Source organism: Xyrauchen texanus, chromosome 2, assembly GCF_025860055.1.
Source record: "Xyrauchen texanus isolate HMW12.3.18 chromosome 2, RBS_HiC_50CHRs, whole genome shotgun sequence".
NCBI classification, from domain to species: Eukaryota; Metazoa; Chordata; class Actinopteri; order Cypriniformes; family Catostomidae; genus Xyrauchen; species Xyrauchen texanus.
In genome coordinates this window covers 24,729,984-24,755,057 of record NC_068277.1, presented here as the reverse complement: position 1 = coordinate 24,755,057, position 25,074 = coordinate 24,729,984, and the positions used below count along the sequence as shown (strand labels likewise).

The window sequence follows — 25,074 nt, the reverse complement described above, 5'->3', positions numbered from 1 at the left end:
GCTGCCTTTGCACTCGATTTCCGCACCCTTGCCGCGGGTAGCGGGTGGAGCGACCCAGCCTTGTTGACTGTGTACCGCCTGGGGTTGAATGACCGGCTCCAAATGGAATTAGCATGCCGAGGAGAATCGCTGTCACTGGAGGACTACCTTCAGCTCTCCATCACTGTGGACAACCTGCTTCGGGACCGTGCTTATCGGAGCCCTTCTGTCGTCCACGAGCCTTCTACGGTTCTCAACCCGCCCAAACCCATAACTCCCGAGCGCTCTTCCACAGCCGAGCCCATGCAACTTGGTCGCGCTCCACTAACCCAAGCAGAACGAACCAGACGGTTGACACTGAACCTCTGCCTGTACTGCGGCACCCCGGGTCACTGCATTGACTCCTGCCCAGCCGGTCCTCGGCGTTCCCTCTCCAGAAGCCAGGTGAGAACATCTGTCTTTCTCAACGTTACCCAGAAACAACTCTGCCTCCCAGTAATGTTGAGTTTTAACGATGTCTCCTTTTCTACCCCAGCCCTAGTGGATTCCGGGGCAGCGGGAAATTTTTTAGACGATGGCTTGGTCCAGAAGCTATCCATCCCACTCAGTCCGGTCATGCCCCCCCTCAGAGTTAACTCTCTGGATGGGGCACCCCTCGGATCGGGCCTCATTTCCATCCGGACCATGCCATTGTCCCTCCAAGTGGACTTATTTCACACGGCGCTAATCCAATTTTTTATAGTACACTCACCCAGAGACCCTGTAGTTTTAGGCCACCCCTGGTTGGCGCTTCATGACCCCCACATTTCCTGGCGTACAGGGGAGCTGTTGCGCTGGACCGACCACTGCCTATCACACTGCATTTCCCTTCCTGTGTCCTCCACCTCCGTAGAGAGCCCCGAAGTAAACTCCTCTGTCACCATCCCTCCTGAATACCCTTCTTTTGCTGACGTGTTCGAGAAGACCCAGGTTAGTCTTCCCCCCCACCGTAGCGTGGACTGCGCCATCGAGCTCCTTCCGGGGTCCCCACTCCCCAAGAGCCGAGTCTACCCCCTAAAATTACCCGAAACTAAAGCCATGGAAGACTACATTGATGAGGCACTCAAACTAGGCATCATCCGGCCGTCCACCTCCCCGGTGGCGTCCGGCTTCTTTTTCGTGGGCAAAAAGGACGGCGGACTTCGCCCCTGCATCGATTACCGGGCCCTAAACAAGGCCACCATGAAGTTCACCTACCCCCTACCTCTCATCCAACCGTCCCTCGAACAGGTCAGTAAGGCGAAGGTATTCACCAAACTCGATCTCAGAAGTGCGTACAACCTTGTGCGCATCCGCAAGGGGGACGAATGGAAGACGGCGTTCATCACCACCAGGGGGCACTACGAGTATTTGGTGATGCCGTACGGCCTCGCCAACTCCCCTTCAGTGTTCCAGTCGTTTATGAACGACGTCTTCCGAGACATGCTAGACCTCTTCCTCATCGTCTACATCGACGACCTGTTAATATACTCCGCTACACTCTCTGAACACACCGTCCACTTCTCGAGGGTGTTACAGAGACTACGAGAGCACGACCTATTCGTGAAGGCAGAGAAGTGTGCCTTTCACCGCCCCTCCGTCTCCTTCTTGGGTTACGTCCTGTCAGCAGGAACTATGGAGATGGAGACTGACAAAGTTGCCGCAGTCCTATCTTGGCCCGAACCTAGTACGCTCAAGGAGCTCCAACGGTTCCTGGGTTTTGCCAATTACTACCGGCATTTCATTAGAGACTTCGGCAAAATCACCGCACCCCTCACTTCTCTCACACGAGGCAACCCGAAGTTCCTCACCTGGAACACACCCGCCCGACAAGCCTTCCAGGCCCTTAAGGAGGCCTTCATGACCTCCCCAGTCCTGCGGCAGCCCGATCCCACTCTCCCGTTCGTGGTAGAGGTAGATGCCTCTGAGGTAGGGGTGGGGGCTGTACTTTCCCAACCACACGGGACTCCTGCCAAGTTATACCCGTGTGCGTTCTACTCTCACAAGCTGTCCTCCCCCGAACAGAACTACGACATCGGGAATAGAGAGCTGCTGGCCATCAAGCTGGCCCTGGAGAAATGGCGCCATTGGCTGGAGGGCTCTAGGTTCCCCTTTGTCGTTTTCACCGACCACAAGAACCTAGAGTACCTCCGCGCCGCCAAGAGGTTAAACCCTCGACAGGCCAGGTGGGCTATGTTCTTCACCCGATTTCACGTTTCGTCCGGGCTCCCAGAACCTCAAGGCGGACATACTTTCTCGCCTGTTCAGCCATGGCTCCCTGAGTCAGAAATCATTCTCCCCACGTCGTGCGTCTTTGCACCCGTTCAGTGGGAACTGACGGAGGCCATCCTGCAGGCTCAAGGCGACGAGCCCGCACCTCCTCAAACCCCCCCAACAAGGTATATGTCCCCACCATTATTCGCCCTCAACTGATGCAGTGGGTACATACTACACTTTGTTCTGGCCACCCGGGAATTACCCGGTCTACCGAGCTGCTCGCTAGGAGATATTGGTGGCCCTCACTCAAAGACGACATTCACGACTTTGTCCTTTCATGTCCCGTCTGTGCCCAGTCCAAGACGCCTCGTCACCTTCCTGCAGGTCTCCTCCAGCCATTACCAGTACCTGACCGACCGTGGTCCCATATTGCTATGGACTTCATCACGGACTTGCCCCCCTCCGACGGCCGGACCGAGATCCTTGTGGTCATAGACCGTTTTTCAAAAATGTGCCGCCTGATTCCTCTGCCCGGGTTGCCCAACGCGACACAACTGGCCGACCTGGTGATCACCCACATCTTCCGTAACTTCGGTATTCCCGAGGAGATCACCTCTGATCGGGGTACCCAATTCACACCTCGCTTCTGGCGAGCTTTCAGCGACAGGCTGGGTGTCCAACTCAACTTCTCCTCGGGATACCACCCCCAAACCAATGGCCAAACCGAGCGTCTCAATCAAGAGATAGGCAGGTACCTGAGGGCCTACTGCGCCCAAAACCAGGGCAGTTTGCACACCTACCTCCCCTGGGCCGAATACGCCCAGAACAGCCTTGTCAGCTCATCGACACACCTCACCCCCTTCCAATGCGTCCTGGGCTACCAACCACCTCTGTTCCCGTGGGAAGCTGACCCCAGCGACGTTCCGGCGGTGGATGCCTGGGCCCAGAGGAGTGCCCAGGTCTGGAGAGCCACCCACGACCGGATACAACGTTCCGTCCAAACCCAGAAGGCTAAGTCAGACCGCCCGACGCCGTCCCTGCCCCCTGTTCCATCCGGGTCAAAGGGTTTGGCTCTCCACCCGAGACATCCGTCTCCGGCTCCCGTCGAAAAAACTCAGTCCCAAGTATGTTGGCCCTTTTAAAATTATTTCACGCATTAACCCTGTCACATACAAATTACTTTTACCACCCCGCTACAAAATTTGTTCTGTGTTTCATGTTTCCCTTCTTAAACCAGTGCACTACAGCCTCATGTTTCCACCCACGGCAGCCCAGATACCCCCTCCACCACTCGATGTCGGTAGTCAACCCGCCTATACGGTCCGGGCTCTGCTAGACTCCCGACGTCGGGGAGGCGAGCTGCAGTACCTGGTTGACTGGGAGGGCTACGGACCTGAGGAGACCTGTCCTGGATCCAGCTCTTAAGCTGGACTACCATCACCAGCATCCCGATCGTCCCGCACCACTTCCCAGAGGTCGCGCTCCTCGCAACCGAGCGCGGCCGTCAGGAGCCATCCGTAGCAGAGGGGGGAGTACTGTAACAAACCCCGCTCCTTCGGTTCGCCCCGCTCCCTCGAGCTCACACGCTCATTCTGCTCCCTCGAGCTCACACGCTCGTTCTGCTTCCTCAAGCTCACATGCTCGTTCCCAATCTCCCCCCTCGGGCTCACATGCCCGCTCCCAATCGCCAGAGTATTGAATACACCTGCACTCGTCTCAATCACCCCTTCATTGTATACACCTGCACTTGTCCCATCACCTAGTTATTCGTTTCACCTGCACCGCTCGTTTGTTCCCCTATATTTATCACGACCCTTTCGTCTCACTCGTGTTGGTTATTGTTTAGTTACCCCTTCGCTTTGCCAGCTCTAGTGTTCCCCTAGCTCCCCTGTTTATTCTACCTGTTAGTATTACTCGCTATTCTGATTCTGATTACCCGGCTTCGACCTTACGCTTTCCTCGACCACTCTATTTGTAGATTTGCCCCTTTGCCTTATCCTGATTCCCCGGCTTCGACCTTACGCTCCCCTTGACTACTCTTCTTCTGGATTTTCCCTATTGTACTTTTGCCTGCTCTTAATAAAAGCAGTTTTCATCTACTTTGTTACTGTCTCTTCTTGTGCGGGTTACAACAAAATTGTTTAAGTAGGAGATGGCACAAAATCTGAAAACAAAGATTTGTGCTTTGAAACATGATGAAAGTGCAATTGCAAGAGCAGTTCAAGAGAAAATTCTCTCATCATTTACGCACCCTCATGCCAACCCAGATGTGTATGACTTTCTTCTGCTGAACACAAACGAAGGATTTTAGAAGAACATCTCAGCTCTCAAGGTCCATACAATGCAAGTGAATGGTGATCAGGCCTTTGAAGCTTCAAAAAAGGAGATGGTGTCAGCATAAAGGTAATCCATCAGACTCCAGTGGTTTCACCAATGTCTTCTGATGCGATCCAGTTGGATTTGTGTGAGAACAGGCCAAAATGTAAGTCCTTTTTCACTGTACATCTTGCCATTGCAATCTTTGGGCACGATCGCGATCAAGCTCGATTAGACTTCCTAGTGCTTGACGCATACACGGTGCGATAAATAGTCCTATAGGAAGTGATCGCCAAGGAAACTGCTGTCAAGATGTGCAGTGGAAAAGGAGTTACATTTAGGTCTGTTCTCACCCAAAACCAACTTGATCGCTTCAGGGGAAACTGATTAAACCACTGGAGTCCACGCTGAAGTTTAGGCTGACTTTATCTCTTTTTTGGAGCTTCAAAGGCCTGATCACCATTCACTTGCATTGTATTGGCCTCACGGAGCTTAGATATTGTGTTCAGCAGAAAAAAGAAAGTCATACACATCTTAGATGGCATGAGGGTGAGTAAATGATTAGAGAATTTTCATTTTTGGTGAACTAATCCTACCACTGACAATTGTCAGTTGTAATAATTATGGATTAAGGAAAGATTGCAGTTCTATACAGTACCTTTAGGGTAACAGCCATGCACTCCACGACCTCCCGACATTCTTCTGTCACAAGGTCACAGGTGTTGTCCACACAGTCAAAAGTGTAGTTGCTCGCACAGCGACACAACTTGGAGCATCCGTTTCCCAATATGATCTCACCAGGCTGAGTGCAAACACAGACCGTGTTTAGAGTCAAGACTATAGTCACAGAACTGGATTAAAATGAAGCCTCACTTGAATGACAATTCACACACCTCAAAGTAATTGTTGTCTTCATCTAGACAGCCACACTGCTCAATAGGAACACAGCGTTTTCCACGGAAAACAAATCCTGGTTTACAGAAGCAGCCACTGATGCAAGAACCACTGCAGTTGGTGGAGGGTTCTTTGCAGCTAGGAATACAGGCTGGTCCACATTCAATGTACTCAGAATCTGGAGGGCATGTCACTGTGGGAAGATATTAAAGGTTGTTTAGCTATATCCAAATGTATTTATTTTTACTTTTGTTAAGAAAATATACATACCTGTTGTGGTTGGTTTTGCCGTGGATTGTTTAGGTGTTGTGGGTTGGGGTGTGGAAGGTTTAGGTGTTGGAATTTCATCTAAACAAAAGTGTTTAAACAACAATTAGAATGAAATTTTGACAGATGATTGTGCAATTGTCTTTGACAAGTGGGACTGACGTTTAGACACAGTAATATGAAATATGGCTTTTTCTGCCACCTACCTTTACAAGTGGTAATGCAGACACTATCAATTGCAATATCCGTTTTCTCTGTTTCCCCATAAACACCAACAATTACAAACTGAAATGAAAATGTGATTAGCAGTGTAAACACACACATCTTTTTCGTATTTTAAGTGGATCAGATCAATGTGTCAAATTTAAAAAAGCTTATTCATGAATTTCTAATTTAGAAAAAACTGACCTGCACATTTGCAGTATCAGTGTAGCGAACCATTGCTGGCTTCCAACCCTGACCTTGATTTCCTTTGAGGCTGAAAATAGGGGTTCCAAGTGCCCCACCTACAGATAAATTTTATATAAATATCTGAGAAACTGTTTTTATTAATGAATTAATTGTGTGTTACTGTATTTATTCTAATAACATTAAATATCTGTAAAGTTTATAATGTGTAGAAAAATATTTCAGACAATTTATTAATCACTAGTTATAATAACTTCTAGAAATCTAGAAATATTATATATCTCATGTGAGGATTACATTGCTTGAACATATAAATATGATCTTTATTATATTATTTCATAATTTTCCTTTGAATTTACCAGTGCCTTAATACTACAGTCTGTAATGTACTACAACAAAAGATTGTGGCATCTTACCAGCAGTGACTGCATGGACCTGAAGCACCATTTCGGAGGCTGTGCCATACAAATAGTAATGGAAGTCCAGCTGTAGGCAACCAGAGGAAGCATCTGAGGTAGAGTGGCTCCAGAGCTGAGCTGATGCTCCTTCCACACTGTAGAAGGAGTCCATTAACAAATATCTCCCCACTGCATTGGGAAAAAAAAAGTTTGAAACGACATGGAATGTTGAACAAAAAATAAATAATTGTTGTCTTAATCAAAGCCACAGTGTGCAATGATGTCCTCACATCCTGGTTTGGAGAAGTCGTCTTCAGGGCCAGTGTCTGGTGTATCTGTTTGCCCAACCCAAAACTCCCAGCCATCGATATCCTCATCATCAGGTACTATATTCATCCAGCCACATAATTCACTGTCATCGAAATCACACCCAGCTAAACACCCTGTATAAACAAAAATAAAGGTCCATTCTAGATTTGCGTTGTGCAGAAAGCTAATTCTAAAACAATATTATTTATCATATGATTATATATTAATGGGTCTGTATTTCAATGTGCATCTTTGTAACATGCAATGAGAGTGGGTTTAAGTACCAGGGCAGGCTCCTTCAGTGATGACAATATTATCCAGGGCAGTGTCACATGATGAAGAATTTCCTCGCATTGCTTCAAACACAATCTATTAGAGAAAATGTTATATTTTGCATTTAAAAAGTTGCCAACATGTTAAAGCCTTAACGCTCAACAAACAGTCATACATGTACACTTTAATCAGCACTAGCACTCACCTGAACGGTCTGTCCGGCTGGTATGGGTACTGTGACAGAGGCCCCAAGCCATGAAGGGCTTTGGATTCCCATTTTCTGCCACAGATTTTCCTCAGAGCCGGTATATTTGGCCAACACAGTCAGTGTATTTCTGCTGTCACTGCCATACATATAGTAGTAGAACTGTACACAGATTTCAGCAGGCCCATTGTTAATTGTCTGGCTGAGTAGACGTGATTTCTGTCCATTCACAATGTTGTCAGCCTCGTGATATATGTAATAGCCAGCTATGGGGAAAATGATTACATTTAAGAATGGATGAAGGCAAGAAAATAAAAATATTCTACTCTTAACCTAATACTAAATTAGTGGTGACCTAATCGTAGCCCAACATAAGAAATTAACCTCCAAAGTGAGTTAGTAGCCTAGATTCCTCAATGAATGCAGGGCCATAGTATGTGAGATCATAACCTTCTATATAATCATGTAGCAATGCGATTAACTCGGTGTTGCTTCGAGGGGATTGTCCCTTTAGTTAATGTTGTAATTTTGTAGAAATTTCTGTGCACTGTATTTTCTCTCATTTTGAAAATTGTAAAAGTGTCTGCTAAAATCATTCTTTAATGAATGAGCATCTTCAGTTGAGTGACTGATCACTGTACTGTTGTTCCTTGGTGAGGCACTCATACTCACATCCATCAGGATAGTCTCCATTGGGTCCAGTGCCTAGTGTTGGGGTGGATCCTGTATTACGTGTCCAATCATTCTGATCTGAAATGTCTTGTTGGAAGTTGCAGAAAGGTTCTTCGTTGTTGTTGAAGTCACATGAGGACAACACTGCTTCAAAAGATAAATAAGACCTTTTTGTTTGAAACTATTTTCAGTGGTTAAAATTGTATATGTGTATTTTGGGGGGCAGTAGCACAATTATTTCCCCCCTTGGCTTAGACATCCTCAATATTTAGAAATGTTCTACATCACTGGCTATATTTCAAAGTGCTTTTTTTTTTTTTTTCAAAATAAATATTTAAGGACATTATTTTAAATCAAATAAAACAAATAAATTAATAGAATAAAATAAAAAAAAAACAGATCTAAAATGAGAAATCAATAATAGCTCACATTTTATTGTATTCAGAATTTCCAATTCCATAAATGTTCTTATAATAAGTTGTACATGTATATTAACTATAGATATGCTTTATGGGGGCATACCATGCTCCACACATATACAGCCAATTCTTGTATTTTGTAATGTCATGGCTATGTGCTGGATTGCAAGCTTGTAAGAGGTTTGTGAAATGCTAAGCATGTGATGAAGCTTTAATTGTTTTATTTTTGCTGTAATTTGTTTTTGCAATAGAACAAAGTCTCCCCAGTGTTTACATCAGTGAAAGACATGCATGAAAATCTTCTATACATACATTTAGATCTAATAATGGTAGCTCATATTGTTTTATTGAACATTTGAAAAAGAAAAGAGAAATAAATGGTTGGAAAATGTCAGGAAGACTTTGAGCAAAGAGGTCATTTCATGGTTAAACACTGTCCTCATAACATTTTATATCATAAATAACTTACCAGCATCTCTCTGAGTCAAATCATATCTAAAGAAAAAAAAAAAGAAGCTGTTAAACTAATACCAGAAAAGGAGAAATGGCTAGTATATCATATTAACAGCCTAATCTGTTTTTCTCTTTGTTTCTCTCTCTCTCTCTCTCTCTCTCTCTCTCTCTCTCTCTCTCTCTCTCTCTCTCTCTCTAAAGGCATATAAATGTGTAATTCAGATATTACATAATAATTGCCATCGTCACAACATAACGCCTTTATACCTAATATAATTTACTACCTTAATTATGTTTCATCAGTTTAACAAAGATGAAGCTTTGTTTTTGATTAAAAAGCACTATTTTAATCAGATATAATCAGATATTAAATATCAAGTAAATTAATAAATGTATTAGTCATTTTGTACTCATTATGATTTTTCACTTTTTTGTACATTGCAATAAAAAAAGGGGAAAACAGAAAACATTCATTTTATTTGATCCCAAAACACTAAATAGTAACAAAAACTACCATAGCGCCATCCTAAACACCTGTTTGTCACTATGCACCGCTAGATCTTCCTGATCCATGAGATAGATCTTTGCGTGTGGTGTCTAAAGGGCAATTTTAGCTAATTTTTTATTGCAAATGTATGTAGCTAATGAAAATCTACAGACGAAATACTTATTTATCATTTTCAGTTTTGTTCAAGGTTAATCAAATGTATATATATATTTATAAAACTGTCCAATAAGTGAATGGATTGTATTTGGGGTAATATCTTTTTTTTTTCGATCTTCAAAATTTTGTTACCAGAAAAAAAAAGAAGTAAATTTTCCTTGAGGCGTGCCTTAAACCCTGCTGTACACTAAATTTCAATGAAGTGAAATACACTATGCTTCAGAAATGTGTTTGATGTGAAAAAATACAGTATTAATACCTTGACACTAAAGTTTTGACAAATTGTGCATTACCCAAATTCTGATATATTAACTTGCATTCACCCATACAAGTTGTTTGTGTGTTGCCAGAAACAAGTTGTTTTCCTTATTAGTTGATCTTATTAACTGACTGCTCTACTTTTATGACTGGTAAAGTTTCCAAATGTATTTAAATATGATCTAGCATGTAGAATGGCATAGCTGAAGTCTGCTGAACACAAATGGATGAAAATGAATATGCTTAATTATCTAATATTTTACTGAATATGGTTCATACAGTCAAAAATAAATAAAAAAAGAAATGTGAAAAAAAAAATTGTTAATAGCATCAAATTGAGAATTAAGCTTAAATTCTCATGATTGCTGATATGTACTAAATTATTAAATAATAATTATGAGCTTCTCACCTATTCACATCGTCGTCTTTGGTATAGCAACCTTTTAACCATATTAAGACTAGTAGTAACTCCAGACGTCCCATGTCTGGGTTATTGGATGGTGTTGGGCTCACTAAGACAGAACCAAGAGATCTGTGATAGTTTATAAAGGAACAGTTACACAGTTAGTGAGGGAGTTCATATGAAGGAGTGTATAATTTTTTTTTATCACTTACATATATACTTTTACATAGCTCATTGCAAAACCAATTTGATTAATCAGTAACTGCTTTAAAATGTCCAGGGTGTGTTCTCCCTATCCTCTTCGTGCTTATGGGAGGAAGGGCATATCAGAAGAGAGTTATGCAGTTCAGCTCAACATAGACTGTATTGCATAAGGGCTTTCATGTCTTTTTTTTTTTTTTCATCTTTTCTATCACCATTTTTCACAGTGATTTTTTGACAGGTCTGAATAGCACTATCAATTAATTCTTTATTGGTATTAAGAAACTTTGAGTTTATGAAAGAATTATCCTTTGATAACTATTGCAAAAACTGTTTAAAGTACAGGGTCCTAATCTGTAAATATAGGGAAAACACTCAATGCCTGCACTTCAAGCTCGATAAATAATTTTTATAGAATCATTATTTCATGAATGCACAGATCATTAAAGGAATTTTCTGGGTTCTGGGTTCAGCTCAATCGACAGGATTTGCAGCAGAGCATTTACCACAAAAACAATTTGTTTAAAAAAGAGAGTAAAATCTAAGTTGGGCATTTACTATGGAAGTGAATGGGGCCAATATTTGGAGGGTTTAAAGGCAGAAATGTGAAGCTTATGATTTTATAAAAGCACATACATGAATACTTCTGTTAAAACTGATGTATTATTTGAGCTGTTAAGTTGTTTAAATCATTGTTTTTGCAGTTGTTTTATGGTTTTAGTGTTCATGGCATGGCAACAAAGTTATAAAATAGAAAATAACTTTACACAGAAAAGGTTAGTAAGCGATTTTGTCACACACAATCAGGTTAACACACATATTGTTTATGTCTTGTGGCTATACTTTTGAAACAAATGTATTTAACATTTACGGATTGGCCCCCATTCTCTTCCATTGTAAGTGTCTCGCTGTTACCCCATTTTTACTTTTTTTTAAAGAAAAGGAGGGGCAAGTCTAAACATATTTTTGTGGTAATCAACAATTTTCCACACATGCTGTTGATGGAGCTTGACTCGTATTGAAATATTTCTTCTGCTGCAGGGGAGGTCCAAATAGGTCATCATAGGAGATCAAACATGATCATTAAATGATTGGCCAAAAAAAAAAAAAAAAAAAGATTTTGTGTGTAGGAATTATATTTTAAATTATATTAAAAATAAATGCAGGTTTAGTCTTCCTTTATTGGATGACACAAACACAATAAATCATGTGTGCCTAAATATATTTAATTCAAATGAAATTATTTGATTAATTCAATTATATTTATCAGCCTTGTAGTTGCTGATGCAAGTAAGCAGTTATCAAAAACATAATGTCTCACTGAGATAATGACTGTTATAATTATTACAATATATAACATTACTGTGACTAGTAGCATACCCTTTTATATCACTGTTATTCCACTCTGTCTTTTTATAATACATGTATGTTTATGATGCTTGTAAATAGAAGCACCCTGAGGTGTTCTGTTCCACCGCAGGCCCAGCTCATCAACGTAATCACACTCTAAGATGAAGAATATTGCCAGTCTAAATGTAAAAAAGCGGATTGTTGGTGACACATTATAATAACTATCATTAACAGGTCATTCACAAACATTATTACATTAATAGAGCTGTTAGCTCTTTGTCTGTTAAACCTTTGAATGAAACTTGACTCATATGCGAGTAAATACACTGTGAAATGTAGTAACAATGCAATTAACAATTTTTTTATATGTGTAACCTAGGTTGATTCAGGCATCTTAAATTATATTTTGACTTGAATCAAACCAGTTAATCAGTTAATTTAGATGATACCACATGAAGCTTACAGTGTACAAAAAATACCTATAACTTTTATAATGTTCATTTACATTTAAACACATGCAAGCTGCATAACAATGTCAAATTTTACTAATAACAGACAACCTTGAAATTTATGACTGATTTAATTATTTTTGTCATGATTCAGTAAGTTTCAGATTGGGCAATTCTTTTACTGCAATCAAATCCTTGGCATCTGTTTATGTGGCTGATGCATCATTTTGAGGTAGATCCTTTTCATATTTGGCATTTAAACTATGGAATAGTCTCCCTAACACTGTTCAAGATGCAGACACACTCAAGTCTAGACTAAAGTCTAGACTATTTAGCCAGGCATATACACCTAATTTATCCTTCAACTCACAGTTAGGCTGCTTTAGTTAGGTCTGCCAGAACCAGAAACCAGAAACATTGATTATGATCTATAATTCTGCAATAAATTTTATGGCATCTATGCTTATATTATTTTATTTGCTTCCCTGTCTTAACCTCGGATATCCTATCCTGCGGCCACAAGAACCGGCTAGATCCAGCTCCATTCCTGCTTCATGTTGGACTCCAGTGCTACCTGTCACTGGGTGATGATGACTAAATGCAGCCGGTGCCAGCCAAACATCACTTCAGTCTATTATGATGGACTTCAGAGGATGAACTGATGCCAACGCCAACGCCGCTTAATATGCCATTGCATGCCTAAACCTTGGACTTAGGATAGACCTCACCGGAGTTACCGGCCAGGTTGAACTGCGATGCACCTAACCGATCTCTGCCTACGTCACCTCGGTCTAATGATGGACAACTCTCTTGAAATGGAATACATGGACTATCAATAACTTGCCAACAAAAGCCTTCATCAGCCAACTAACAAGGACTATTGCATCTATGTGAACTTCTGCAGTTAATCCAAGATGGACTTCAAAGACATTAGTCATTAATCTTAAAGTTCATACAAAATCTATGTTTAAACACTGACCCTTAACACTTACTTAGTTTAATAATTTTAAACCATGACTTTCACTATACATAAATAATATTGGCATTATATTCATGATGTTAGCCAGAGGGGAACTGGCCCCCACAGTGAGTCTAGTTTCTCCCAAGGTTATTTTTCTCCCTTTAACCAACATCTAATAGAGTTTTGTGTTCCTTGACACAGTCACCTTTCACAGTTTAATTTTCTGTTAATACCTGATCTTCTGTAAAGCTGCTTTGAAACGATGTATGTTGTGAAAGGCGCTATAGAAATAAAAATGACTTGACTTGACTTTTGACTGCAAATTTCTCGAAAGTTAATAATCTTACAATTATACAAGTGGGGAAATCTATATGTGTACACAAACAATTAGTGTCATTTGACGTCTTTGTAGATATTTTACACTCTGAAATCTCGCTGAATTAGTTTGAGTTTAAGGTCCTGACACACCCCCCTGCAATTGCTAATATAGTGATGCATGTGTTCCTTATGATGTATATGCTTCTCATACAGACAACACAGACACCAATCACCCATTCTAGTTTGTACTGCAGGAGGCTTTTTTTTTTATAATTGTCATTGCTTAAAACATTAACAAGTTCCCAGATCTGTCCGGAACTAATGTGGTAAGCAGTGCTAAACCTTTGTCCTTTATAGCGTATTATGGTAGATTATAATCCTCTGTGTCATAGCTGTATCATAAGCTGTACCACTCATAAAGCTCAGCATAAATACATAAGCATTATGGAATCATCTGTAAAAAAGAAAAGGCTAATAATTAGCAAATTATACGATCAGTATCTTTACGCAAAATCACTTAATTTTAGAGTCATATGTACACACAAATTAGACCTCTCTCAATCATCACTTACTTCAGTCACCTTTCTTCCAGATCCTTCTTTTTACATGATATATATATATATATATATATATATATATATATATATATATATATATATACATATACTGTATAATATATCACCTCTGTTCTTCCTTGTATCTAATAAATGTTTTCTGTCATAACTACAAAATGCTCAGCAAGAACCCTCCCACATATGGAATTTCACTTTGTTTCTCATGTGCATGTCTGTGATATGGTATTAATTCCCCCAATCAAACAGCACAAATATATTGCACCACTATGTTATTGCAGTAATAGAGCATGCTCCGAAATGATACAATATTGGCAAATTGTGATCCTCCATGCCAATATTGGCATAGAGTTATGCTTCCATTTTAGGGGCTATTGAGATCTGGAGTAAACTCAGAACAGCCACACATAGAATTTCATGACAGTTCACATGATTGTGATGGAAAGTTCACTGAATTATGACCTCATATAGTAAGACAGCGATGCAGCTGATTCCAGTAATCACAGTCTTGCAGCTATGTGCTTTACAACATCACATTTCCTTCCTGAATTTGGTGCACAGCTCCTGGTTTTGTTATATAAAAACTTGACAACTCCATTTCTCTGGTGGCCGACTTCTTCACTAGCACGATTAAGTCAATGCAGTTAGTCAAGAACGTTGGCGATGCATCTGGTCTTCAAACAACCAAAGTGGGCCCACTTCACTCCCTTCTTGAACTCACTCCACTGGCTACCTGTTGCTGCTCACATCAATATCAAGGCTTTGACTTTGGCCTTCAGGACAGCTGATGGAACAGCACTCTCTTACTTCAACTCACTCCTCCAGGTCTATGTCCCCTCTCGCTCTCTGTGATCAAAGGATGAGCCATGGCTGGTGTTTTCCTTGCAACAAGGCACAAAGTTACTCTACAGATCATTCACATTCTTGGTTTCTCAGTGGTGGAATGAGCTTCCAGTCCCCTCCCGATCTGTTGAGGGCTTCTCAACATGAAAAAACAGCCGAAGCACTTGCTCTACAGTATATATGTATATATATATATATATATATATATATATATATATATATATATATATATATATATATATATTTATGGGCACTTTTGGCCTTAACTTAACTCTTTAAGACTTTTTACTTTACACTTTTCACACTCTCTAGCTATTATTTTTCTTAAATACACACAATTAAATACGTTCATTTTTTCACATGTTTTGCATTATTTGACATTTCCACCTTGTTTGCATGTTATGCACAAATAAGATATTCTGTTCACAAGAGATATTTACCCAAGCTTGCTTGTTTGTTTTATTCACACATCACTTCTTGCATGCTCTTCACTGACACTGATGTTTTCATGGTTAACAAGAGGCCTTACACTAACTCTAAATAAAACTTTATTAGTGGCGAAATAATTGGTTGTGATGGAAAAACCGCCACAACTGTGAGACTATCGTAATTTGTGTAAAAATTGAATTATTTTTACACAATAGATACTGAAATGTGTTGTGTTTATTTCACAATTTGTTTATATTGTCATAGTTTCAAGAAGGTAAAAAGTAATATTTTATTAAGTGAATGTTAATATTGTAAGATTGAAAATCTGTACTCTTAATTCTGTACTCAAATATCAGGAAAGCATAAGGCCTTTGTAACGTTAGTAGGAGGAGGCAGACGAGGAGTGCGGATCTAAGTGCAGGTTTTATTTATCAAGGTGAAAACAAGACAGACAGGAACAAAGGAAACATCCACGATGGGAAAAACATGAAAACATCAAAAGGGTACATGAAGGGTACAGGGTATACTGGGCTGAACATCGACTTCCAGACATCTACAAACAATGATCGACAGAGGAATGGAGGAACAGCAGGTTTTAAATACACAGAGACACGATAATGACAAAATGATAATTAGGTGAGAACAATAACACGGGGCTGGCAGTGATGAGGGCCGGGAATCATGGGAATTGTAATTTGAGACACGGGGCAGACAACCAGGAATCGTAACATAACCCCCCCCTCTAAGGAGCGGATACTAGACGCTCCTAAAAAAGAAAAAAAATACCCAAAAAACTAAATCGTCCAAGGAGTGGGGGCACAGGGGCAAACAGACAGTACAAGGGGCCACAAGGGGCAGACAGACAGTCCAAGGGGGCACAATGGGCAGACAGACAGTCCAAGGGGGCACAGCAGGCAAGCGGGCAGTCCACGGAGGCATAATGGGCAGACCGGCAGCCAGGCAGACCAAGGGGCACAGAGAGCAATCAGGCAGTCCATGGGGACACAAGGGGCAGACAGGCAGTCCAGGGGGGCACAGAGGGCAGGCAGGCAGTCCAAGAAGGCCACAAGACAGGGACATGTTCAGGAGGCCTGGGAGCTGGCCACAGGGCAAGGACAGGTTCAGGAGGCCTGGGAGCCGGCCGCAGGGTAGGGTCTGGGTCTGGAGGCCAGGGAGTCAGTCACAGGACAGGTTCGGAAGGTCTGGAGCTGAGGGAGGCTCAGGAGGCGGAGCCATGGAAGGCTCAGGAGGCATATCCGAGGGAGGCTCAGGAGGCGGAGCCGTGGGAGGCTCAGGAGGTGGAGCTAAGGGAGGCTCTGGAGGTGGAGCCGAGGGAGGCGGTGGCGCAGAAGGCTCTGGAGGTGGAGCTGAGGGAGGCTCTGGAGGCAGAGCCGAGGGAGGCGGTGGCATAGAAGGCTCTGAAGGCGGAGCCGAGGGAGGTTCAGGAGGGGGTGCCGTGGAAAGCTCTGGGATTGAAGTCGTGGAAGGCTCGAGGGGCGGAGCCAAGGAAGGCTCGAGAGGCGGAGCCCTGGGAGGCTCAGGAGGCGGAGCTGAGGGATGCTTGGGAGGTGGAGCCGAGGGAGGCGGAGCACGGGGCAGACAACAAGGAATCGTAACAGCCTTACTGATCACACCCTGATTCCGGTGGACCTAATGTGGTTTTCACATATTATTGGCTTGCTTTGTTGAAAAAACAATGACACTATATAATTTGTTCCATTATATGTTGTCTACAATTACCTTATGAATAACGAACGGTATGATGAAGATGAAAATCTGCTAGTCAAAAATATAATTTCAAATCAGCTTGCATTCAATGGTGGAGCATATTTTCTGTATGTTGGTGCAAGTGAGAAAGACTGGATGGTCTAAGCTACAGAAGTTGGATATAGAATCGATGATCAAAGAAATAGATTAAATTGGCCCAAAATTGTGAATATCATATGAAATAAATACATTTTCAGTTTCCCATTTCATAGCCTCACTACATTATTATTGAAATAATATTTGAGATTGTATGTGTCATTTAGAACATAACGACTCGGTTACTAATGTAACCTCGGTTCCCTGAGAGGAGGGAACGAGTATTGCGTAAGTAGCTTACGCTATGGGAAAACTCCGTTTCTCGAGAAATATTGAAGTCTTTATGTAAAACGCATTGCAGCTGCACAGCAGACAGTAATGAGCGAGGCAGCTCGGTCATTGGCTGTGCTGCGGCAACTGCTCGAACCAATGACGGGGCGACTCTGAACGCGCGACCAATGGGCGCGTGCCTCGCGTTCGCGTGCTCAGAGCCCGCCGAAATTAGCATAGCCAGGCTACATAATGGGCACCCCGTCATGCGAGTTTCTTTAGGTTCAATCGACTGAAGCAAACTGACCAAGCACAAGCACGGCAGCTTACGCAATACTCGTTCCCTCCTCTCAGGGAACCGAGGTTACGTTAGTAACCGAGTCGTTCCCTATCGAGAGGTCTCTCCTATTGCGTAAGTAGCTTACGCTATGGGAACACCCTGCAAAACGCCGTGCGTGCTGACTTCGCTCTATAAAGCCAGAAGCAGATGCCTGAGACTTAAAGTAAAGTGATTATTCCACAAGCCGGCCAACGTTGAGCTATATAATGGGATAACACAGAGCGCCTTTGCCCCAAGGTGGGGCGCTCATTGTACAAACACAAGCACATATCTTATGTACTGAGTTTTCTATGTACTGGTACGCATAAAAAATCCTCTAAGTCGGTCAGAGACGGACCTTATAAGGGAGGAGACAATGCCCAGCATATACATACTCTATTCCATTCTATAGTCAGGCTGATAGAATGTTGGAATGTAATGAGGGGACCTGTAGGTTATAAAACCTGATAAATGTCGAAGGCGAGGCCCAGCCTGCCGCCGCACAAATATCTTCAATGGGTATCCCACTCGACCACGCCCACGAGGAGGCCATGCTCCTCATAGAGTGAGCTCTGACGCCTAAGGGGCATTGAAGGCCCTTGGCTTTATAAGCCAGCGCTATAGCATCCACTATCCAGCGCGATATTCTTTGCTTTGAAACTGCAAGACCTTTAGTGCGGCCGCCAAAGCATACGAATAATTGTTCCGTCTGTCTGAACAGGGCAGAACGTTCCAAATATACTCTGAGCGCCCTGATCGGGCAGAGTAAATTAGCGTCGCTTTCGTCTGCCGGGGACGATAGCGCTGCCAGAGATATCACCTGTACTCTGAAGGGTGTAGAGAGCACTTTAGGAATATACCTGTGCTTTGGCCTAAGGACAACTCTGCAGTCGTTAGGTCCAAATTCCAGGCAAGCAGCGCTTGATGACAGCACGTGCAGGTCGCCCACTCTCTTGACTGAAGCGAGTGCCAGCAAGAGCGTGGTTTTGAGGGCTGTTTAAGGTGCACGGTTCGGAGAGGTTCGAACGGGGCACCCTTGAGTGCGTCCAGGACCATGGCCAGGTCCCAGATCGGCACCAAGGGGGCGAGGAGGGTTCATCCTCCTAGGTTTCTCTCGCACCGTCCACTGAGGAGAGCGAGGAAGAAAAAGAAGGCTTTAGGCGAGCAGAGTGCGGGGCTTTCCACGACTTCGTGAGTTCGTCGTGGACTTCGGGGAAGAAAGGAGAGGGTCTCTGTCGGGGGGCCTGCCGGCACCCCTGCAGGAACCACTCGTCCAGCCGGCTGCGGGCGGGTTCTTCTGGAGAAGACCAATCGAGCCTGAGGTCTTCCACGGCCTTGGACAGGATACGGACGATCTCAGAGTCCATGTTGGTGCCCGCGCTCGTGTCCGCTGATGTCGATGGCACGGGGTTGAACGAGCCCGGCCAGACGTCGGATGCAGCGTTAATAGAAAAGCTGTCATCCTTTTCATCGTCGTCCCCTGACGTGCCAAACGAGACAAGATCCACTGCTCTGTTGGAGGGGTGCAGGTCCGCTCTCGTGAAATGGACTGGCGGCGGGGAGATCTCTGGTAGCGGTGACGCACGCGGGGACTGGGCCGGCGTGACATCACCGAAGTCTACGTGCTCCGGCAGCCTCTGTGAGCGGCGCTTATTCTTGCGCGGCTCGAACAGAGGTGGCAGCACAGTGGAAGCAGGCTCGTTTGTGGCGAAAGCGGAAAAGCGAGCGCGCAGCTCGGCGAGGCCCAGGGAGTCGCATTCGGGGCATCCGCCCTGAATGAGTGCAGCTTCTGCGTGGTCCGGTCCCAGGCAGCGAGTGCAAATGACGTGCCGATCTCCGTCAGGATGAGGGCCTCTGCACGAGGCGCAGGCTGAAAGCATTTGAAACAACGCATTGAAAAATTGCTCTTTTACTTTAAAAAGCATTGCGGGGGCGAGCGCTTGCAGTAAAGGATATGCGATGCGCGCCGGATGTTGTAGCAGAAGGCTTCGAAGGCGGCTGAAGGCGCCGGCGTCCTCTTAGCAGTCCTGCTGTAGGCTTTTCGACGGCGAAAGACTCCAACAATCTGGAGGATCCAGCGAAGAGAAGGTCTTCGCTGAAGGAGATTAAATCTAAAGAAACTCGCATGACGGGGTGCCCATTATATAGCCTGGCTATGCTAATTTTGGCGGGCTCTGAGCACGCGAACGCGAGGCGAGCGCCCATTGGTCGCGCGTTCAGAGTCGCCCCGTCATTGGTTCGAGCAGTTGCCGCAGCACAGCCAATGACCGAGCTGCCTCGCTCATTACTGTCTGCTGTGCAGCTGCAATGTTTATCCCGTGTTTTGTTTATCTGGTTTTGATCTTGGACTGTTCTTGTACTTCTGATTATTGCTGCCTGCCCTGAATTCTGCCTGTTGTCTGGATTACCCCTGCTGTTTCTTCTGCCTTGCTCTGTCTGCCCTGTTTGACCCAGCCTGTACGACCTTCCTTATTAAAAGCTGCAAATGGATCCTACTGAGTCTAGTGAATCATTACAGAAGACTTCGCCAACAACCGATCCAGCAGCAGTCATGCAACTGACCACTGAACTCACAACCCAAGCTTCTCGTCTGAACCTGCATCACCAACAATTGAATCATCTGACTACACTCACTGAACAACTCGTACGAGGGTTGCAGGAACTTCGTACAGCAGTTGTTAATGCGCCAAGTACTCCCGCCGCCCCACCACCTCAAAGTGATCCTTCAAATACAGTGAGTACATCAGTTAATCCTCGGCTCGCTTTCCCTGACAAATTTGATGGCACTCCTACTAAATGTAAAGGTTTCCTACTACAATGCACGCTCTTCGTTGACCAACAACCCACTCTTTATTCCACCAACGCCAGCCGCATTGCATTTGTCTGTTCTCTGCTCACCGGCAGAGCACTAGAGTGGGCCACCGCCGTTTGGAGACCAGAGGGCTCCCCATTTGCTTCGTTTGAAGACTTTATTCAACAGTTTCGTCAAGTTTTTGAACATACCACAGAAGGAGGAGATGCTGGAGAACAACTCTTAATTCTCACCCAAGGGAGGAAAACTACAGCTGAATATGCTCTCACGTTTCACACGCTCGCTGCCCAAACCAACTGGGTCGAAAATACATTGAAAACTCTCTTCAGGAAGGGACTAACAGTTGAACTTCAGTCCGAGTTAGCCTGTCGAGACGAGGGAAAGAACTTGAACGGATATATAGCTCTGGCCATTCAAGTCGACAACCTTATGCGGTCCAGACGTACCACCCGAGCACCAGTCCATTACTTACCCGAGGCAGCAGCAACTCACGAACCTATGCAGATCGGATTCACTCATCTTACTCCAGAGGAACGTGAATGTAGAATGCAGAATCAGCTGTGCATGTACTATGGTCAGCCTGGACACATGAAGCTCTCCTGTCCTGTCCGACCTTCTAATCGCAATCAATCGGTGAGTCATCGGGGAAAACATCTAAATTCTGCATCCAGTTTCTCTCTCCCTATTCGTTTGACCACTCAAGTTCAAATTACTGATACTACAGCATTGATAGGCTCTGGAGCAGCGGGAAACTTCATTTCTCATTCATTTGCCAAGCAATGTAACCTCAAAATAAACCCATGTCATTCTTCCCTAACAGTGGAGGCGCTAGACGGACGTCCCCTCGGAGAGGGTACGGTCCGGAGGAGCAATCCTGGGTCAATTCAAGGGATATCTTGGACCCCACTCTTACTGAGGAGTTTCATAGGATGCACCCGGAGAGACCGGCCCCTCGACCCCGTGGAAGACCCCGACGTCAGTTGCCTCCTCGCGTCAGGAGCCGCTCTCAGGGGGGGGGGCTCTGTCACAGAGGAGGCTCCCGTACCACCTCCTCTCTGCCACCAGAGGGAGCCTTCTCCGGAATATTAACTATTGGCTCTGAACTCAAATTCCCATAATACCTCTTACCTGGGACTGATTGCGCTTCACACCTGCACTGCATTTACACACACACATATAAGACACTCTCACTCACCACTTCTCTGCGAAGTCTTGATTTGCCTTGGTTATCAATTCTGAGCGTTTATCCCGTGTTTTGTTTATCTGGTTTTGATCTTGGACTGTTCTTGTACTTCTGATTATTGCTGCCTGCCCTGAATTCTGCCTGTTGTCTGGATTACCCCTGCTGTTTCTTCTGCCTTGCTCTGTCTGCCCTGTTTGACCCAGCCTGTACGACCTTCTTTATTAAAAGCTGCAAATGGATCCTACTGAGTCTAGTGAATCATTCACAATGGTCTGAAAATACAGGTGTGTAAGTGAGTTGCACACTTGGCATACAGTCAGTTTTCGGCATCATAGTTTTAAGTGAATAATTTAACTTGTGGTTTAGTTCTCCTATTGAACACTTGCTAAGCTTTTTTTTATTATTATTATTGTGCTTTGTTTGTAAATGTAATTTAAGGCTCATCATTATTTTCTGTGAAAGAGAATGGGGCTCTGGGTTTTCAAGATCTAGTGATGTTAGTAAATTTGTATTTCTCTGATGTTGATGATAATATAAAAGAAAATGTTAACTGATTTAGAAAAGTTGCTAATTTTTTACTCTTTGGTTCTTTATCAACTACTTTACATACGTAAAGGTCTATATCCACAATAATGACAAAACATAAATTAATAAGGAAATATAACAACATTTACAAATGTGCATGTTGTTTTGACATGACAATAAGCATAAGAAAAGGTTAAAATGACAGAAGTAATACAGATTCAAGATAATAAAACATCCAGCTCATTCATAAAGAACTGACAAAAGGTGTATTGGGGACCAGAAGTCTTTTTGTTCTTCATGCTGAGAAGCCAGCCAAGTACTGAATGAAAGGTAATGATAACACACAGCTCTCCCCATGTATTAGATACCCAGGAGTGCCTGTAACTTCTTCAGTGTGACTATATTCACACATACATGACCTTTGTTCTTTTATGAAACAATAACCCCATGATATTGTGTGTTTTGGAACAGCCTGCACACACTGTAAAACATTTAATTGCATTTTATCCAGCTTATGGGTTTTATTTTAGTCACAGACACTTGGAAATGTGAACTACTTTCATGTAACAAGAAGCACTCTTATAAAAATAAAAAATAAAATAATTACATTAAATTAAGACCGTAAGACTTCAGGATGAATTAAGGATGAATGGGCTCAGTAAAACAAGGTGCACAAAGGCACAAAATAGAAAACAAACCGTCGTCCTCATTCAGCAGTCAAATACATTTAGGGTGCAGAACCCATGGTCCTGGGCTCAAGAACTTTCCATGACATAGGCTGTGGTCGTGTTTTGGATGTGTTAAGTCTGAAAATATTAGTGAGCTAAGTTGTGAATACATTCTTTAAATGAACAAAAAGTTAGCTTTTATTCTTACAATTTCTTTCTCTCAAATTTATGAAACTAGCCTCATTAGTGAATTAATTTCACCAAAAAAATATATATATATCTGAATATGGAAGGGGTACCCTATGGAGGACTAAACATGCAAAAATAATAAATAAATACATAAATAAATAAATGTAATAATAAGAAAATAAATAAAGGATAAAATGTCTTGATAAAAAAAATATAATACGTTTTTAATGAAAGTTATTCCTGAATTTATTTTTGTATGACTTTTTTTTCCTTTATTTATTATTTTCTCTTTTTATTTATTATTTTCTCTTTTTATTTTTATTCTTTAAAAAAAAAATATTCTTTCATTTGTTTTTTGTTTTTTTAATTATTTATGCATTCATTTATTTTTATATTTATTTATTCCCACATGTATTTATTTCTATATTTAAATATTCCCACATGTATTTATTTTTGTATTTATTCTTACATTTCTGTCTCTTGTATGATAATGATGTGGGCGGGTCCTGCTTACCATTGGTTTATTGTAGATTGAAGCGTGTGCTCGATTACTCTTGACTTGTTTTGATGTGACGTTAGGTCATAGCCATATTGCGTGTAAACTATAGCTATTTGTGGGGCTATAAACATAAGAGCTTCAGTCAAGCCAATATTTATTGGTTATACTACAATCACAAAATAAATGGGGAGCTGTTTCTTCAACAAATCCACAAAATGAGCAAGTTTCTTAAATTATATGATTTAACCTTGTCCTTTTCTTTTTTGTGTGTGTGTGTGTATATAACTTCATATTTTGATGTCTGCAAATTCATAATATTGTTTTCTGTTATTATGATTGTTCATTGTAAAAGATACAACCATGCTTCATTTCCCTGATCGTTTATGCATGTATATAAATCTATAGCTGACGCTTCACATATCTAGAGAGTTGCGCGCCATGCTAATGAAGTGGATAATCACGCATCAAATAAATGTTTAATTTAGAGTAGAAGTGCTTATTGATGGTTTAGGAAAGCTGTATGCCGGTATGAATGTAGAAGCACATCCTGGATTGATAAACTCTCTGCAAAACGTTTCCCTGCATATTCTAAATCTGTGCGAGTCAGGGGGTGCTGAGGTGGGAAGTCCATCTGCTCCCGATAATACTATTGAGCTCTCGACCAATGATGCACTGGAGCTCCGCAAGGACCGCCTCCCTCATTTACATGTTGCACACAGAAAAGTAAAAATAAATACATGTATAAATAAATAAATATATATGGGAATATATAAATATGGAAATAAATATATGTGGGAATAAATAAATATAAAAAATAAATGAACACATAAATAAAAAAATATGCAAAATAAATGAATAAATAATTAAAAGCTAAAAAGAATAAAAATAAAGTTAAAAATAAATATAGAAAATAATAAAGGAATAAAGTCATACAATAATAAATTCAGGAATAAATTTAATTAAAAACTAATTATATTTATTTTATCAAGACATTTATTCCTTTATTTATTTTTGTATTATTACATTTATTCATTTATTATTTATGCATGTTTAGTCCTCCATAATCACCTAACCTTGATCATCACGTGACACCCTGTTTGATGAAAATAGGAAAGTAGGACAGTTTTTGTGGGAGGTCTGTTCAAGCTGCATTTGTCCCCAGCATTCATTAACGGTACGATTTAAGCAAAGTTAACTCAGAATGCAATCATTTAAAGTAATGATTGATGTGGGAATTATTACATATAGATGCAATTAACAAAAACAACATTAGCCTGCGCTGTGATTAGTGAGCTAGATATTAATTTATAATTTACCTCGTTATAAAGTGATTTATTAATTTATTTCAGTCACCCATATGAAACGTAATACTGTCGGATGTCAACAACTTATACATGTGCTGCGATGGCCGAGTGGTTAAGGCGTTGGACTTGAAATCCAATGGGGTCTCCCCGCGCAGGTTCGAACCCTGCTCGCAGCGAAGATGAGTCGTTTTGAGGAGGCAATTAAAATCGCACTTTGCAAGTTAAG

The 25,074-nt window shown here is 42.4% G+C and overlaps 1 protein-coding gene and 1 non-coding gene across 2 annotated transcripts in view; one reads left to right on the top strand and one right to left on the bottom strand.

The window, feature by feature from the left end:
• LOC127655150 (IgGFc-binding protein-like) overlaps window positions 1–10,233 on the bottom strand; it is a 69,444-nt gene extending 59,211 nt beyond the window's left edge. Inside the window, 13 exon segments of the mRNA XM_052142797.1 lie at window positions 1,809–1,944; window positions 5,189–5,332; window positions 5,424–5,617; window positions 5,695–5,772; window positions 5,898–5,976; window positions 6,100–6,197; window positions 6,516–6,686; window positions 6,788–6,940; window positions 7,091–7,175; window positions 7,285–7,550; window positions 7,957–8,100; window positions 8,845–8,870; window positions 10,160–10,233. Coding sequence (XP_051998757.1) covers window positions 1,809–1,944; window positions 5,189–5,332; window positions 5,424–5,617; window positions 5,695–5,772; window positions 5,898–5,976; window positions 6,100–6,197; window positions 6,516–6,686; window positions 6,788–6,940; window positions 7,091–7,175; window positions 7,285–7,550; window positions 7,957–8,100; window positions 8,845–8,870; window positions 10,160–10,233 — 1,648 coding nt within the window.
• Window positions 10,234–24,942: 14,709 nt separating this feature from the next.
• Window positions 24,943–25,024, top strand: trnas-uga (transfer RNA serine (anticodon UGA)). The gene has a single exon. It is a non-coding gene; the product is annotated as a tRNA-Ser (tRNA).
• Window positions 25,025–25,074: the final 50 nt, after the last annotated feature.